We start from the raw sequence: 18,485 nt of genomic DNA, 5'->3' as shown, positions 1-18,485 counted from the left end.
AAATCACATCTTCCAGTAATGTGTAGTAAATAGATAGAGATGAGGTTATTTTGCTGTAATTCAGGTGGTTTAGCTGGCAAAGTACTAGAAAAGATTTGTTTATTATCCTAAACCGATGAAAAAGTAATTAGTGCTTACCTGAATGTAATCTTGCACACATTTGACATCAGCTTGTGTTGTTATTAATACTGTCCCCAACTTTTCAGAGACATGATAGACTTTGAGAAATTAATGAAATACTGTGCTTTATGTATTCCATAGCATACAGTCATATTAAGTCCAGGTAGTTCTCAACTTGCAACCATTCATTTAGCAACTGTTCAAAGTTACAATGGCATTGAAAAAAGTGGCTTATGACTGGTCCTTACATTTACAACTGTTGCAGCATCCCCACGTTCATGTGATTAAAATTTGGGTGCTTGGCAACCGACAAATATTTATGATGGTTGCAGCATCCTGGGGTCATATGATAGCTATTTGCGATCTTCCCAGCCAGCTTTCAACAAGCAAAGTAAATAGATAAGCCTGTTCACTTAATAACTGCTTGATTTATTTAACAACTGCAGTGATTTGCTTAACAATGGTGCAAAAAGGTTGTAAAATCAGGCATAACTCACTTAAGAACCACCTTGCTTAGCAATGGAAATTCTAAGTTGAGGACTATCTATACATGTATTTAATAATGCTCCTGCGTGTAATTATTTTGTCTGGCTATCTAGAAGAAGTTGTGTTCCATATCTTGGCATTTTATGGTAAGAATATGAAAGCAGTTTTATAATCTCTGTTCTATTTCCAAGAACTATTTAGCATTAATTATTCTAAGGCAGGGGTGTCAAACTCGCAACGTCATGTGACGTGTCGCAAAGTATCGCAACTTTTTTGCCATTGCCGGCAATGGGGTGGGCGTGGTTTCTCTATGATGCATCCGGCCCGCGGGCCGGCAGTTTGACACCCCTGGTCTTAAGGAGTAAGAGATTTAGTTAACTGCTTTACAGTGTATACTGTAGTACATAAGAAAATTAACCAGTGTGGTAATTAAAAGCTACTGTTTGAATTCCATTGTGTTAAAAATTATTATATATTTCTTGTCAGATATTCTGGTCCAGGAGTATGTAAAATTTGGATCATTGGATACTTATTTGAAGAAAAATAAAACTTCTATAAATATATTGTGGAAATTAGAAGTTGCAAAACAACTAGCAATGGCAATGCATTTTCTGGTAAGTTCGTTTTAATTTTTTTGGTATCGGTAAAAATTCTTTTAAGTTTATTCAGGGTACTTCAGGCTTTAGGTTATAATTAGCCATTTTCATAAACTTTTCATAGTTGAGATATTATTTAGTTATTTATAATCTAAATGTGTATTTTTTCATAATCTATTGCTAACAAACATGCAGGAAACTGCTTTTTCTAGGATGAGATATTGGAGTTATGCAGGCCTACCAGTGATTGGAAAATGGCGGTAATTTCTCTTTTGGAAACTATGCATTAGTTTGTTTTAGGGCAAATTGTATATTGGGCCAACTTCACCAAGCTATGATCTTTATGGTCATATTTTCTGTTCCCCTGTTTTTTAACCTTTACACACCACTGAATATTTCTACTATGTCCAAGTGAAGGATTTTCACATCGGCACACTGCATAAATGCACTATATAAAAGCTTGAATTGAAATCTTTCTTGTAGCCTATAGCAAGAAGGGGCCAATTGAGAATTCAAAATAAATCACAGCTTTTTTAGATGTAGTGCATATTAAATCAGGAAGTGCAACACAGAGTGCAATCACTTGTCTCCTAAATACCTTCCAAGCTCTCTGCTAAATTAAATGACGCAGTTCCCATTTTGGCAGGGTTCAGGAACCACCTACAGAATGCCTTGTTCTCTGATTTCTGTACTGATATTATAGTCCAGCAGTTCTCAACCTATGGGTCGCGACCCCATTTGGGGTCGATCGACCATTTCACGGGGGTCGCCAAGCAAGGCTGTCCGCCATTTTTTTCCCCTTTTCCGGCTGGTGCCTTACCTCCCTTGGGCTGGGCCAGCTGGCGGTCGTCCTGCTCCTTCTCTGCCGCTTGCCAGGGGGCGGAACCACGTATGCGCGGCGCTCCCGGGCAGGGAAAGTCCTCGACTTACGACCGGTTTAGTCCTCGACTTACGACCGGTTTAGTCCTCGACTTACGACCGGTTTAGTCCTCGACTTACGAACTGTTGGGGGTCGCGGCATTAAAAAGGTTGAGAACCACTGTTATAGTCAATGGAGAAAGGCTGTTCTAAAATCACTGTGTTCCTAAAGTATGGACTAGAGATCTCCAAATATGGCTGGCTAAGGAATTCCGGGAATTGTACAAGTCTTAAAGGTTTGGAGAGCTCTGCTTTAATGGTTGGGAGCTGTCTGGACTGAATGTCCAGAGGTTTGACACTCTCAGAATAGGAGTTTTGCAGTTGTTGGGCCATTAATATATATATTAAAAGAGGATAGATAAATTGAAGAAGTTAGAAATAGTTTTAACTTCCTTTTTTTATCACACATACTATCTCAAGATTCCAAATACTGTGTAGTGCCATATGTGACCAGCAAGCCTAAAACAGCGGCATATCTCTGAATTAGAATTAGGGAAGGACAGTACACTATATTACAGTTTTATAATCTCTTTCTGCTTAATATTTTTAAAATAGTATTTTTGAAGTAAACACAGTCAGCTTGACTTTGAACAGTTAGTTAAATGCACACCGCTACATTATATTTAGTAGAATAATCAAATCTTCACATGCATCTTTTTCAGGAGGATAAAAACCTGGTACATGGGAATGTATGTGCAAAAAATATCTTGCTTATCAGAGAGGAAGATAGGAAGTCTGGGAACCTTCCTTTTATCAAACTTAGCGATCCTGGTATCAGCATTACAGTTTTGCCAAAAGACAGTAAGTCTCTGACTCCCCTATTTGAGCACATTATGAAAATGTCAGTGCCTGGCTTTCTTTCTGCAATTTCATTGATTATTTTATTCCAGGGAATTCCTGTTTTCCTTTGTCTTTCCAGGATGATCTTTCCACAATTGTGGGACATATTTTTTATCACCATATGATAATATATTATGCTATCTAAAATAGCATGCATTTGTAAAAAAATATGTTTCTTATGAGATGATATTGCATACTGCAATGATGCTTTAAAAAGTATAAAAATATCATAAATGTAACCTCAAAGAATTCGGAAAACGACTGACTCATCTTATTAGAAGAACTTTAAACTAACATTGTTGGGGGGAGGGGGGCAATCTTCAAGACCTTTAGAACCTGATTCCAAGCAAAAACCACTAGATAACTATATAAAGAGTTAGTAAAGAGAAAGAAGAAAAAAAAAAGGGAAATCACAGTGAAGTAGAGAGTGATGGAAAGGATGGAAAATCCAGATACAAAGTAGGAGATATAAGAAACATACCCAAGATCCATAAAGGACTTAAATGCCTACACACGAATGCTCAAAGTTTAGGGAACAAACAGGGTGAACTTGAAATACTAGTACATGAAGATAAATATGAGCCAAAAATGCTAATACAATCCTTGATTGTATAAACAGAGACATAGAATCAAAATCATGTGAAGTATTAGTACCGCTTTATAAAGCCTTAGTAAGACCACACCTGGAATGCTGCATCCAGTTTTGGTCGCCACATTACAAAAAAGATGTCGAGACTTTGGAAAAAGTGCAAAGAAGAGCAACTAAGATGATTAAAGGCCTGGAGACTAAAACATATGAAGAACAGTTGCAGGATTTCGGTTTGGCTAGTTTAGAGAAAAGAAGGATTAGGGGTGACATGACAGCAGTATTCCAGTATTTGAGAGGTTGTCACAAAAAGAAGAGGGAGTCAAGCTATTCTCCAAAGCACCTGAAGGCAGGACAAGAAACAATGGATGGAAACTAATCAAGGAGAGAAGCAACCTAGAACTAAGGAGAAACTTCCTAACAGGGAGGACAATTAACCAGTGGAACAGCTTGCCATCAGAAGTTGTAGGTGCTTCATCACTGGAGGTTTTTAAGAAGAGACTGGGCAGTCACTTGTCTGAAATAGTATGGGGTCTCCTGCGTGAGCAGGGAGTTGGACTAGAAGATCTCCAAGATCCCTTTCAGCTCTATTCTGATTCTGATTTTGCAGTATATTGCAATTACTTTCTGCAGGGTCAGAATGCTCATAATTTCTTGGTACAAATCCAGTAGAATTACATAGCTACTCTGGCTTTGTAACTAGTAGTGTCTAATACATACAAGCAAGTGTATTTTATAGCAAAGAAATCAGTGCATAAACTTAGCATTCATACAACAATCATGTCATTCTTACCCAAAGTTGGCAAGGCTTTTCAGACGTGGTTTGCCATTGTCTCCTTCCTGGGGCTGAGAGAAAGTGACTGGCCCAAGCTTACTCAGGCAGCTTCATGTCCAAGGCGGGACTTAGAACGCATTACTAACTTTTATTAACTTCCCTTCAAGAGCTTATAAAATTGTAAAGCAACTAAAACGTTCCAGGTATCTTTAGTCTAAAATTTATAATTCCTTTCCAGTAAAAGTTCACTCTCTTTTTTTTTTCATTGTCAGTTCTTCTGGAGAGGATTCCATGGGTGGCCCCAGAATGCATTGAAAACCCTAAGCAGTTGAGTCAGGCGGCAGACAAGTGGTGTTTTGGGACAACTCTGTGGGAAATCTGCAGTGGAGGAGACAAACCTCTCAATGCACTGGATTCTCAAAGGGTAAGTCATGTTGAGCATCTCTGTCCCTCTACAGTGAAAATTGCTAGATGCTAACGCACACCACTTGCTCTCACATTTGAGTGCAGTTTCTTCCTGGGGCTCCCTCTTTCATTAACGTCTAGAAAATAGTTTTTGACATACTGGCAGGTATGATTTCCATGCTCGCCTTTCTAGTCTGCCAGACATAAGCTATAGCCCAGCCTCAGGATTTTGCTGAAAAGGTTGGTTCCCTCCCATTCCTCTTTGTCGCTTTATTTTGTTGAACTTACCAAATGCTTCCTCATTTTATGGAATGGGGTTCGATTGCCTTAAGTAGGCGAAGTATTAAGGACATTGCGCTTCATTTTAAGTAAGCCTCCTTGGGTTAAACTCTGTACCTTGCACCTTTATTGTTTTCTTGGTAACAGTACGGAAGGGTTTGCTTTCCATCTGGCCTTTTCTTAAATTTCAGTCCAGCCTTCAGTCCGTGGATTTTCCTGTGGCTCTCCATTCAATTAAGTTGTACTTGTCTTAGCTTTTTGTTATAGCTTTTTGTTATCACTTAAGGCTGAAAACAATATTAAGAACATTCAGTGTGACTTATTAAATAATATTAAGGTGAATTTCTGTTCAGGAAAAGAAAATGGGGGAGCTCCTAGGTCTTGTCTGGAATTTCAAAAGGCTTAAGCCAGGGGTGTCAAACTCAATTTCACTGAGGGCCACATCAGCATTGCGGTTGCCCTGGGGGGGGCAGGTGGGTGTGGCCAGAATGGGTGCAGCCTACTGGGTGGGCGTGGATGGAGTGGGTGTGGCCTACTGGGTGGGCGTGCCCAGTTCTACATCATTCGCATCAAGGGTGCCTATGGGGGGGCTGGGCAGGAGTGGGACAGATCTGAGGGTCTCTGGCAGAAGGGGGTGGGACCTGGGACGGGGCAAGTGCCAAGGCATGGTCCACTGGGGCAAGTGCCAAGATGGCCACCACAAAATTATACATTGGCTCCCAGCTGGCCTGGGCCAGAGCTAAGGCAGCGGGGGCCGTTCCCTCACTGTTTCCAGGATGGCTTCGTGGGCCACATGAAACCACTTCGCGGGCCGCATCCGGCCCCTGGGCCTTGTGTTTGACATGTCTGGCTTAAGCAGTTCATTTATGATATCACTGATTCAGGGAAAACATCCCAACTCTGCCAATAAATGCTCTATGAAGCATCTTTTAATTTGTTAATTTATGATGATTCACCCATTATGCAGATTTGTGAGTTTTTATTTATTTGAAATTATTGGCTTTTTGAGAAAAAAGGATTTGGGGGAAATGTATAACAGAACATTGGGAGTAAAAGCTTTTGTTTTACAATCTTGTTGAAAGAAGTTTAAATAGACATAATTGGTGTGAAATTAGCAATCACAACAAGATCCTACTCTCCTTTTAAATTGAATTTTGAGTGTAAGATCCAGGTTACAACTTTTGTCATGTACTTGTTGCGTGCTAAGAAATGTGACCAATTGTCTCTCTTGCTATAGAAAGCATCTTAAAATTAGTCTAAAATTATATTAATAATCCTTATAATGTCTCGATGTCTAGAAACTACAATTTTATGAAGACAGGCATCAGCTTCCTGCTCCCAATTGGACAGAACTGGCAAATCTGATAAACAATTGTATGGAATATGAAGCAGATTTCCGGCCTTCTTTCAGAGCAGTTATACGGGATCTGAACAGTTTATTTACGCCAGGTAGGTTAAATGGGGGAAAGAGTTCTCCATTCTCTTGGATTCTCTTGGAATTTCAGCTTCTCTCTGGAACCTGAATGTAGGGACGCCAAGTTTAGATAAGTATTTGTTGTAAGTATTACAGTAAGGTAATATATGTAAAATCTGTATTACCTACTGAAATAACTGGGGATTTTTTTTTCTTTTTCAAGATTATGAATTATTGACAGAAAACGATATGTTACCAAATATGAGAATTGGTGCTCTTGGATTTTCTGAAGCTTTTGAAGGACGGGACCCAACTTACTTTGAAGAGAGACACCTCAAATTCTTGCAGCAACTTGGCAAGGTAAGAAGCTGATATATCTTACTGCAAGGATATGCCATTTTTTTTTCAGAATTATGCACTACATAAATTGGAAGGTCACGTTAGGTGTCCATAAATCAGTATAATTCATATTGCATATGTATTTTCGTGAACATGGGGGCGCAGTGGCTCAGCGGTTAAAGACACTGAACTTGGCAGCTGGAAAGACCCAGGTTGTCAAGACTTTGGTGGGAAAGTAACAGTGTTCCATGCATCTCGGCCTATAGCAGTGATGGCGAACCTTTTAGAGACCAAGTGCCCAAACTGCAACCCAAAACCCACTTATGCATTGTCGGGTGCCGGGTGGGTGTGGCCATTGGGTGGGTGTGGCCAATTGGGTAGGCGTGGCTGCAGTGGTAACGGCAGACTGAGTGGGACTAAAAAGTTCAATCAATCAATTCCAACTTTGCGAGAGATTTTTTTTTCCCCTGCAAGAAGTTGAAATTGACTGATTGAACCTTTTTTTTTTTTTTGCACATGGCGGCAGAGGCCTAAAGCGAAAAGGTTTTATAAAACCCAGCTGAAGGCCTAGGACTGGGCACGCGTGCCCACAGAGAGGGCTCTGAGTGCCGCCTCTGGCACCACTGGCCTATAGTCATACTGGCCACATGACCACAGAAATATCTTCAGACAATGCTGGCTCCCTCAGCTAAGAAACCGAGATAGCACTGTCCCCTAGAGACAGACACGACTGGAGTTGGGGAACCTTTACTTTTACCTTTCATGAATAGAATTTTAAAAAAAATAGATTTGTAGATCACTGCCTAAGGCAGACCTGGGCATTTTATGGCCTCCAGACCATATTCAGTCCTTTGGCTGTCCCTGTCCAGCCCACATGGATTGCTTTTATTTTGAAGGCACCTGCTATTTTATTTTATTTTTAATTTACGTATGTGCATGCATGTGTGCCTACACACCTTCACAGCCCTGTCGGTTCAGCCCTCCACAAGAGTCTCAGTTTCTCATGTGGACCCTTGGGGAAAATAATTGCCCACCCCTGGGAGTGCATTTATCTTGGCTATAACCTATTCTTATCTGTGTATAATTTGGTTTTCCTTCATTTGAATACACTGAATTAATGCAAACTAGGACAGCTATTTGTATTGAATTGCTGGTACATCCAGTTAATGGCTGGAATATTGCACAGCACATCATATATCAGCCTCAAGCCCTGCATTAGGCTGAAAGAACAATTTGTAGTACAGATAATCCTCAACCTATGACTATAATTGAGCCCAGAATTATGGTTGTAAGTTGTGATGGTTGTTGGGCGCCACATGACCACTTCTGATTTTATGGCCTTTTTTGTAGTGGTTGTTATGTGAACACCACAGTTGTTAAGTGAATCTGATGTTCTTCAATGGGCATTTTTTTTTTGCCAGAAACAGGAAGTAAACAGTGGAAACTAGCAAAACATATCCAAAATTATGGTCATGTAACTCTGAAACACTGCAAATGGCCATAAATGAGAGCTGGTTGCCAAGTGCCCAAAATGTGATCACATGACCATGGGAGATTGTACGTACAGCTGTCGGTACTCGGGAACTAGGTCATAAGTAGCCTTAGGGAGGTCTGTTCTAATGTTCACTAAGTGAGGACTACCTGCTTTTCTGGCTGCTCTCCCCACACGCATATACCTTTTTCAAAATGCTTCTATATCTTCGTTTTGCAGGGTAATTTTGGTAGTGTGGAAATGTGTCGATATGATCCACTGCAAGATAATACAGGGGAAGTGGTGGCTGTGAAGAAACTGCAGCACAGCACAGAAGAATACCTGCGAGATTTCGAAAGAGAAATTGAAATTCTCAAATCTCTGCAACACGATAACATTGTCAAATACAAAGGAGTGTGCTATAGTGCAGGTACCTTGCATATTTAATCACATTATTCATTACCTACTTAAGCAACATGCTGGTGGCCTGTGATAATATTTGGCGCTAATGTATTGAAGCATTTTTATGAACTGCTACTTTCTTTGTTTTTGTCTTAATATTTCTGGTTAGTTTTGCTGGACATAAAATTTGAGAAGCTTATTTTTTTTCATAATGAGGGGGTTTTTTTTGTTGGTATTTATTTTTTGCTGTTGCATGAAATAGACTACGATTAGCAGTGGTTTTTAAATAATTGCAAAATTATTTCTTTTTAACTTCTAAAGATTATCTCTTGTACATATTCATACTTGCTTGAAAGAGTATTACTATCAAACCTAAAACCTGTTTTGCTTTACTTTTAAATCTGCTGATTGATGCTAGAAGCAAAGTAATGGTATTTCAAAACCAAACTAGATAATACTGGCCTTTCATGTCTTAATTACAAATCTATTTAATAATCACAGAAGCTACTACTAATCAAACTGGTGAGCTTGAGGCCATCCATATGTTACTGGGAAACACTATTGCTCATTAGTCAGGCTGTCTGAGGCTATTGGGAGTTACAGTTCAGCAATATGTAGGTGCTTCATGTTTCTCTGTATCTGCCTGAAAACGGTGTGATTTCATTTCAGATACCTGTTTCATTGAGGGCATGTGCGATGCTCACATTACAATCATTTTCTTGTTCATTCTCCAGGGAACAGCAGAAGTTAGAAAATAGCTTCTATTTTCTCATATTTGTGTCCTGTTGTCAGTTCAGGATAGAAAGTTGTATTTCCTTCCTTTCTTCCTTTCTTCCTTTCTTCCTCCCTCCCTCCCTCCCTCCCTCCCTCTTTCATGTCCCATCCAACTCCCAATGATTCTGGGCAGCTCACAAGTAAAAATATTTTTAAAAGATACAATCAGTAATAGAAATAAGGAATACAAGATAGAGAGATGATAGGAACTGCCCAGATTGAAAAAAAAGAATGTAAAGGGGATTCACTTAGAGCCTTTAAACACCAGGACAATGGGCGTCATTTGATGCCTGGGGGAACCTCATTCTAGAGGCAGGCACTGCTACAGAGAGGGTACGCTTCCTGAGTCCCTATTGATTACATTATTTAATTGAAGAAACTGGAGCATGCCAATTTTGCTAGATTGAATTGTCAGGGTAAATACTCTGGAAGACAAGTGGTCCCTCAAGAACCCAGGTCCATGCCATGTGGAACTGTATAGGTAACAATCAGCACCTTGAATTGAATCTGGAACCAAACTGGCAACCTGTGCAGATCACAAAACAGAGGTGTTAAATGGGCATACTGAGGCATGCTGCCCATGCTGCTGTATTTTGCACTAGTTGAAACTTGTAGGTGGTCTTCAAGGAAGACCTCACATAGGACACATTGCAGTAGACCAGCAGTGAAGTGACTAGGGCATGAGTTGACTATCTGATCCAAGAAAGGACAAAACTGGCCCAGCAGATGAAATTCCAAAGGCCTTCCTGGCCACAATTGCTACCTACTCAACAAGCCAGAGTTGTGAATCCAGAAAGATCCTTCAGATCACCTAACACTCTTGGACAGGGAAGTGCAACCCCATCCAAGATCAAACATAGAATATCATGAGATCTGGGTGACCCACACACCCACTACCACTTGGTCTTAGTAGCATCGGAGATGGTTTTTATCCATCCAAACCTAAACAGCCTCCAAGCACTGGGACAGAATCTCGACAGCCTCCCTTGGCTGGCTCAGGATTGAAAGTTGTATTTGGAACGATAAGCACATGGATAATATAATGCCCTTAGTTATTGAGCCATGGTTCAATTAATTGCTGTTTTCTGTTGTGTTGGCATGGAATAGTTGCATAGAGTTAGAGCTTTAAGTGTAATGTTCTGAAGCTTTAATATATATTAAGGTTCATCCAGCATTGGTGTTTTGGATTACAACAAGCCTCTATCTGAAGGGACAAAATCATTGTGATTCTTCCCTTCTTTTTTAGAAACATGTTTGCTGGCCATAATCATGTCAGACGTAACCTTATGCAAGAGAATTTCAGTACTATATATGAAGAAGTCACTTTAAACTATAATTCTAAATATTTATGTTTGTTTGGAAAGGACGGAGAAATCTGAAGTTGATAATGGAATATTTACCCTATGGAAGTTTACGGGATTATCTCCAGAAACACAAGGACAGGTTGGATCATAAGAAACTCCTACAGTATGCTTCTCAGATATGTAAGGTAATACATTAATTAACCCTACTAAACCTACTATGGGATTACATTGAATTACAGTCTTCATTGTTTTCCACAAACTCTAGGCATGAACTATTCTTGTAGGGAAATGTTTTTTTCCTCATCAGTGGCACAAAATCAATCCATTCCCTTTCTTTAATCAATCTTTTTTTCATAACACAGTCATGACTCCTCTTGTTTGCTTTTTTTTTTTTTACATCTTGTTTCTTGACATATGCTAGTTTTTAATGGCGAAAAGCAGTTGAATGCACTAGTTTCCTCTTCATTTGACTGATGATGGGAGAGGGAAGGCATTTCTATAGCGGTCAGAGAAAAAAGGTTAAGTTCTATAATGTAATAATGATGAACGCTGTTTGTAATCTGATTACAAGTGTAGAGTGGGATTATCCTAGGCATCAACTGATTTTTCTCTGCCCTTGATAGTGATACTTCTTACTTCATTTGTTCCTGAAGTAGCCTTTTAATGCAGGTAGTCCTCAATCTACGACCACAATTTCCATTAGTAAGCAAGTTGTTAAGTGAGATGCCCCATTTTATTATCACGCAACAGTTGTTTAGTGAATCACTGCAGTTGTTAAGTGAATCATGCAGTCATTAAGCAAATCTAGCTTCTCCCGTTGACTTTGCTTTTCAGAAGCCAACTGGGGAAGACTGATCCCATGACCCCAAGACAGTGCAACTTTCATAAATATATGCCAGTTGCCTAATTTTGATCACAATACCATGGGGATGCTGCAATGGTCATAAGTGTGAAAACCAGCCATAAGTCACTTTTTTCAGTGTTATCGTAACTTTGAATAATCACTAAAAGAATGGTTGTAGATCACTTATTTTGATTGGGAGCCAACCACAGTTGGTTGAAAGATGGGCAGCTATATTTTACACAAACATGCACATACACACACGCGCGCACACACACACACACACACACAGGATTTTTTTCCACAAACCATAAAGCCCATACTCATTTCATTTTCCACAAACCATAAAGCCCATACTCATTTCATTTTAGCAGTATTGCATTCACAATTACATACAGGATCCAAACTCTGACTTGGATGGGTTTCTAGTGAAAGATATCCTGGAACAGAAATAATTGTTTCTGCTCTTATCTGAATCACCTAAATAATTCATACCAATATTTAATATCCATTTTCTAGTTGACTAAAAACATACAAAAGAAAGAAAAGGAAAGGATAGATAGATAGATAGATAGATAGATAGATAGATAGATAGATAGATAGATAGATAGATAGATAGATAGATAGATAGATAGATGATAGATAGATAGATAGATAGATAGATTGATAGATAGATAGATAGATAGATAGATAGATAGATAGATAGATAGATAGATAGATAGATAGATAGATATAGATAGATTTGGATTAGAGATCCCCCAAGCTTCATTCTGCCCTAGAATGTGAAGAATATAGTAAAAGTCAGTTGTAATGTATACATGTCAATGCATGATGGAAACAAGCTTAAGAACCAAACAGTTCATCATTTCATCCTTCTGGCCTAACAACACAAGAAAGACAAAGGTGACATGTAGTGGTAATTAATAGAAAATGATGAGTTATAATCAGCTTCAGGAAACTTCCTGTTCAATATTGTCTTGTAAAAAAAAATTCTCCTGAGAGTGCAAGATGATTTTTGATACTTTATAATGCCTTGTTCTTTATCAGCTTAATGGGATATTATTGCAAAAAAGTGTCCAATATTCAGAAATAAGTTACATGACTCATAAACTGGTACTCACTAAACCAATTAATTTTGATTTCATAATTTCATCTATATATAGGGCATGGAGTATCTGGGTTCAAAAAGATACGTTCATAGAGATCTGGCAACAAGGAACATCTTGGTGGAGAATGAAAGCAGAGTGAAAATTGGAGACTTTGGCTTGACAAAGGTTTTGCCACAGGATAAGGAATATTACAAAGTAAAGGAACCAGGAGAGAGTCCTATATTTTGGTATGTTTCTGATTGCTAATAGATTCTAAACTAGAAGGATGCAATAGATTATTTTGTAAGACTTCTGGCTTTTAACTCCCATGAATTTCTCAATAAAAAAGTCACTCAACCTGGTTATGCTCAAAGTAATATTTGCATTTGCAGATTTCTGAGCCCTCTCATTTTATCCTGCAGGTGTTTTTATGTATTTATTTATTAAATTTACGTGGCAGGTATGCTCTGGAATCTTTGACAGACAACAGGTTTTCTGTGGCCTCAGATATGTGGAGCTTTGGTGTGGTTTTGTATGAACTCTTCACTTATATAGACAAGAATAAAAGCCCTCCAGCGGTAAGTAATGTGTATATATGCCCACATCATTTTTATATGTGAAAGTACAGTGCTGTAGTTATCTTCTTGACTTAAAAGATTAGCTTCTTGGCAACACGCTCTACTTCCTTACATGTTTCTGCCACACCACCAAAAGTAGCTTGAATCAAATAATAACAGGAGACTCAATGAAGAATCACATCTGAAGCACATAATACAAAAGTATTATTTATTTGTTTGAAGCACTTTTTCTCAGTTCTTTGTTGAAAAAATCTCCAAAACAGCTTGCCGGAAATGTGTTTTAGCTTGTGTTCAAGAGACAAATGCAAGGGAAAAAAAGAGAATATGGGAGAAAAGAAAGGCAAGGATTTGTGAAACTCAAACACTTAAAATTATAACATGTATAAAATTACCAGATTGAATGGAAAAATTTCAAAGAGAGGAAGAACCAAGTAAAGTTTATTTTTAAGTGTAACCAGTGCAAAGAGCCTGCTTTCTTTATCGGACACATTGGTGGCTGCTACCGCTAAGTGCAATTATAGGTAGTCCTTGACTTAATTTGTTCCGCAACCGTTCAGAATTACAATGTCACTGAAAAAAGTGTCTTGCAGCCAGTCCTCACACTTAAAACTGTTGTGGCATCTGCATAGCTATGTGATCAAAATTTGGGCACTTGGCAACCAGTATGTATTTATGATGGGGTGATATGATTGCAACTTTCACTGTCCCTAAGTTTATTGTTGCTTCATCTGTGTTTATTACTTGCCCTGATAATCCAAATTTAATTTAAAAAGAAAAAAGAAAAGAAAGAATTCTAGAATGCTATTGTTACAACAGTTCAGTTTTGGATTTTTATTTCAGGAGTTCATGCGCATGATTGGAAATGATAAGCAAAACCAGATGATTGTGTTCCATTTGATAGAGCTTTTGAAGAATAATGGGAGGCTGCCGAGACCCGATGGATGCCCTGATGAGGTATTGGGTTATAACTTGCACGCAATGAGAATGCCTGTATTGTTTCTGCAGTTAGTAGTGATGGTTTCATCAGAGAGAGATTGCTTGCATTTACTTGTCATTGGACTACAGGCAGTCCTCAGGTTACAACAGCCATTGTGACTGGGCTTTCCATTATTAAATGGTTCAGTCATGAAGTGCATTGTCACATGATCGCATCACTTAGTGACAGCAATCCAGGCAATCTTGCTATTTGTTAAGCTAAGACTGCATAAGTCGTTCTCCAGCATGAAGATGGAGAATCCACGAATGGGTTAACTCTGTCTTCCTGCCCAATTAGACTAAGTCTGTCAAGCTTGCCATGCCTCTCCTGGGCCAGGAGACCTCCCAGTCACGACTTAGTCTGTGCCCAGAAAAGACGTGATTTTTGGCTCCCAGTTTTTCAGACTGATTCTACATTGTGCAGGTTGTATGGTTCTTACTCATTCGTGAATTCTCTATTTCCCTTACTGCGCTCGGCGGTTTTCTTCTCCCTACTGAGCTGCAGACCCGAGGAACCCCTGTGAAATGGAGAGGTTGACTGAAAACAGAAGGTGCAGGGAGGGAAGTCTGCAGGGGGGGGCACCATCATTGAGGAGTGCTCTCATCATCGCTTCCTGTCTCGGATGGTTTAGGCCACATCCCAGCAAAGCAGATCCGTGGGCAAGAGCTATGGGCAGTGCTATGGATGGGCACTACAGAGTATAAGATCTCCTGCCATCCAGAATCTCCTTGGGAGAAAAAGCATTGGGAGCAACTTGCAAACTCTTGCCAGCTTCCCCATTGACTTTGCTTGTGGGAAGCCAGCAGGGGAGGTCACAAATGATGACCGTGTGATTTCAGGAAGCTGCAACAATTGTAATTGTGAGCCTATTGCCAAGCACCTGAATCACAGTCACGTGACCATAGGGATGCTGCAACAACAGCTTCAAGGAATATAAGTCGTCTTTTTTCAGTGCTGATTGTAAATGAAGACTACCTGATGTTTTGTGATCAGCATCTACCTCTCAGGCATCTTACAAAATCAAAAGTGGTTTAATTTCTAATTAGCCGTTTCAATTAGAAACAAAGTAGCAGCCTAAAAATGTAATAATTGATGATGAAATCAATGGTCCCCTCTAGAATTGGGGCTGTTTTCAGTTTCCTGGTTCTTAGAGGTCCTCCTATATTTTGTTTAAAAATCTACTACCACCAGATACATTGAACGAGAGTCATTCCTAAAATGAATTCAGAGCATTTTGAATTCAGTGGATATTTTTTATGGTCACAAATGTTTCCTTATGTTTAGATTGTACCATAATAACAAAGCAGTTAAATAACATTTTCTCTACTTGACACTAATAAGATTGTTTTCACTTCCAGATGTAAAATATCATAAAAGTATTCTCAAAAGAAACTATAGATGTCCCTTTTGAAAATAAGAAATGATCTTAAGTGTATAATACAGCTTCCCCAAATTTACTTCATTGATAAAACTTCGTGGCTAAATGGAATGAGAATTTTTTTCTCAGTAGTTTAGAATTATGATTACCAGGCTCATTGGCAATAGAAAAAAATTTAATAGGTAAGGTGGCGACAAAGACATAGGGGAAAGTTGGGGAAAGTAATCGATTTCTGGTTTTCCCATAGAACAGTTTAAATTTTATTCTCTTTCTATAAAATTATATATCATGTAGACCAGGGGTAGTCAACCTTGGCTCTTTTATGACTCGTGGACTTCAATTCCCAGAAAGGCTCAGGAATTCTGGGAGTTGAAGTCCATGAGTCATAAAAGAGCCAAGGTTGACTACCCCTGATGTAGACTAAGCCAGTTCCTCAGTCTTGTTCTTGCCTCATGAAGGAATTGTATGCCTATGAATTAGATGCATTTAGTATAAGATGCTAAGAGAGTAAGGTTTTTATATGAGATAATGTATAGTATACCAAAGTGTTCAGTGTCTTTGGTTCCAAGGTTATTAATAGTCGAGATAAAATAAACAGCTCCTTAGGATTTTTAATGGATTGTTATTATTGATGTTATTGTTATCTCATACTGATGTTTTTCTCTTATCAAGGTTTATATCATCATGGCAGAGTGTTGGAATAATAGTGCAAGTCAGCGGCCATCTTTTAGGGATCTTGCTTTGAGAGTGGATGTCATAAGGGAAGGCCTGGGCGGATGAAAATATTGACCTTGATTCAAAGGGACATGAAAACATGCAGAGCAAATGTACTTTGCTCCTTCGGCAGTTGCAGATTATTGGCCTTCTCATACATCTTCTTCCTATCCTTGAAGGTGGAGACTTTGAGGAAATCATCCCATCAAAACTTACAAACGGTGAAGATCTCTGCTTTAGCTCCTTCATCAGGAATGCTATCACAATGCACCAATGGAAAGCACTTTGATAGAAAAAGTTCCTTTTTTAAAAGAGTAAAACAGTAGTTAGTCAGTATCACCTAATACGGATTTGCAAATCAAAACGTCAAGAAGAAAAGTCATGGAAAGGTGGAGAGTTGGTCTACAGAATTTTTCTTTTCTGAGCCGAACAAAATTTAGGCAGCAATCCTATACCCTCTCTTTCATGGGCTATGCCCTACTAATTTCTTGAGACTTATTCTAAGAAAGTGGAATTGTGCTCTTAAACAGTAGATTACCTGCAGAATGTGTACTATTCATCTTCAGCACAACTGTTAAAAAAAATCACATTCCTAAAGGCATCACTTTGAAGAGGAACAAATGTTTGAATTAAAGCTTAGCAATGCCTGTGGACATCAGATTCATGCTGTGGTCTTGATCACTGATTGTACTGATTGTACTGATTAGAACAAAATGATTTCCAATCTTTTTTTTAGTCTCCATTTGTCCATTGTGTTTCCCAAAAGTAGATGAGATTAATTTGTTCATTTGCCTGTTGCATATTTCTTATGTATGATTATGCAGTTCTTTTGAGAATATGCATTAAACATAAAAAGATATGGTGGAGAAGCAAAGAGCTCTCAAGATAAGAGGAGAAGATAGCACATCTGGTTCTTGGAGTTGCCTTTATAGCATGGAAGATCCCCATACGTTCAATGTGGCATTCAAAAAAGAAAACTTTTGCAAAATGCAAAAGACATCTCTTTCCTGCCAGAATTCATAAGGCAATTCTGAGTGCCTGTGGATTACATTCCAAAAAGCTCCCTGGAATTCCTGTTTGCCTTTTCTATAGGAAACAAAATGGTTCCTCATGCTTTTTCATGGCTTACACAAGGGCTTACATTTTTTTAATGTTAGTTTAGCTAGTTTTCACCATGTCAAGGTGTTGTGGCTCCAGTGACGAGAACAAATAATATGTTTAGTACTTGATTGAGCAACTATATGCCTATCTGAGCCAGTGGTGGGTCAGCAAAAGCAGATGTGCCTGTTGAGGCAGTATAATGCACTGTATATATTTTGTGTGTGTGTGGGGGGGAAACAGATAAGTATTTTTTTAAAAGAAAACTTATTAAAATTGCCTTTTTAAATAAGCATATAGTTGTTTATTTTCCTACCTTTGTGTTCGTGGATTTGTAAAGCTTAACTATGTCTCCTAAAGGTGCAAAGATTGAACCATATTGTAGCAGCTTAATCCTTGTTAGTCTTGTTATTTCCTTAACTTTTATAGGATGATTCACTCACCTGAAAGGAGAAGTATGTCTGTGATGTTACAGGATAATCATGGCCCATCTTTTCTTGGGTTATTGTATGATTTGGCTATATGTAACTTCAGCCATGTAATAGGAATTGGTTGCGATTATACTGCCTACATTGTGAAATAAGGGTTAGTTACTGCAGATTTATGCTTGTCAGTATCAGTGGCACAACTTCATGTTTGCAAAATAGTAAGCTGTTTCTGGCACTCTTGCGCTTTCAAACTCTATGTTAACTTAAGGACTGGCCATAAAAATTCAGAGGAAAGCAAGTGAATTGAATACCTTGTTCCATAGTTTGACCACCAAGTCTTGCATTTGAAATGTAAAGTTTCTCTTAAGCAAATTTGAGCTCAGTTAAATTCCTAATATCGAAAGAGTAAGTTTGGTCAAAGAAGCAGTGGTTCTTTGCTACAGAAGCCAAATTAAAACTTGAAATGCATTTTTAGCAAAATGTAGGGTAGGTGGCCATATTCTATAAGTCTCTAGTCAGTTTACTTACCTACCTACCTCAAGCATAGAAGAAGGTACAGCAATCTTATATGGAATTAAACAAGTACCTCGGAATGCAGATGTCCAGCCTATGGGTGCCAGTTTAAAATTGTTTGTGCCGCTATGAGCACTAGCATATATATATCAAAGTGGACTG

The 18,485-nt window shown here is 38.7% G+C and overlaps 1 protein-coding gene across 1 annotated transcript in view; it reads left to right on the top strand.

Moving 5' to 3' along the window:
* The window catches only part of JAK2 (Janus kinase 2), a 75,676-nt gene extending 58,662 nt beyond the window's left edge, over nucleotides 1–17,014 (top strand). The window contains exons 14-24 of the mRNA XM_015820620.1: nucleotides 1,093–1,220; nucleotides 2,783–2,921; nucleotides 4,594–4,745; nucleotides 6,304–6,454; nucleotides 6,643–6,779; nucleotides 8,470–8,659; nucleotides 10,770–10,894; nucleotides 12,714–12,886; nucleotides 13,099–13,216; nucleotides 14,057–14,170; nucleotides 16,243–17,014. Of these exons, the coding sequence (XP_015676106.1) occupies nucleotides 1,093–1,220; nucleotides 2,783–2,921; nucleotides 4,594–4,745; nucleotides 6,304–6,454; nucleotides 6,643–6,779; nucleotides 8,470–8,659; nucleotides 10,770–10,894; nucleotides 12,714–12,886; nucleotides 13,099–13,216; nucleotides 14,057–14,170; nucleotides 16,243–16,350 (1,535 nt within the window). The 3' untranslated portion in view covers nucleotides 16,351–17,014. The remainder of the gene's footprint in view (nucleotides 1–1,092; nucleotides 1,221–2,782; nucleotides 2,922–4,593; nucleotides 4,746–6,303; nucleotides 6,455–6,642; nucleotides 6,780–8,469; nucleotides 8,660–10,769; nucleotides 10,895–12,713; nucleotides 12,887–13,098; nucleotides 13,217–14,056; nucleotides 14,171–16,242) is intronic.
* Nucleotides 17,015–18,485: the final 1,471 nt, after the last annotated feature.

Source organism: Protobothrops mucrosquamatus, unplaced genomic scaffold, assembly GCF_001527695.2.
Source record: "Protobothrops mucrosquamatus isolate PMUCROS unplaced genomic scaffold, P.Mucros_1.0 scaffold1151, whole genome shotgun sequence".
NCBI lineage: Eukaryota > Metazoa > Chordata > Lepidosauria > Squamata > Viperidae > Protobothrops > Protobothrops mucrosquamatus.
The sequence above is the reverse complement of the archived record's forward strand: the minus strand, read 5'-3'. Positions and strand labels throughout refer to the sequence as shown.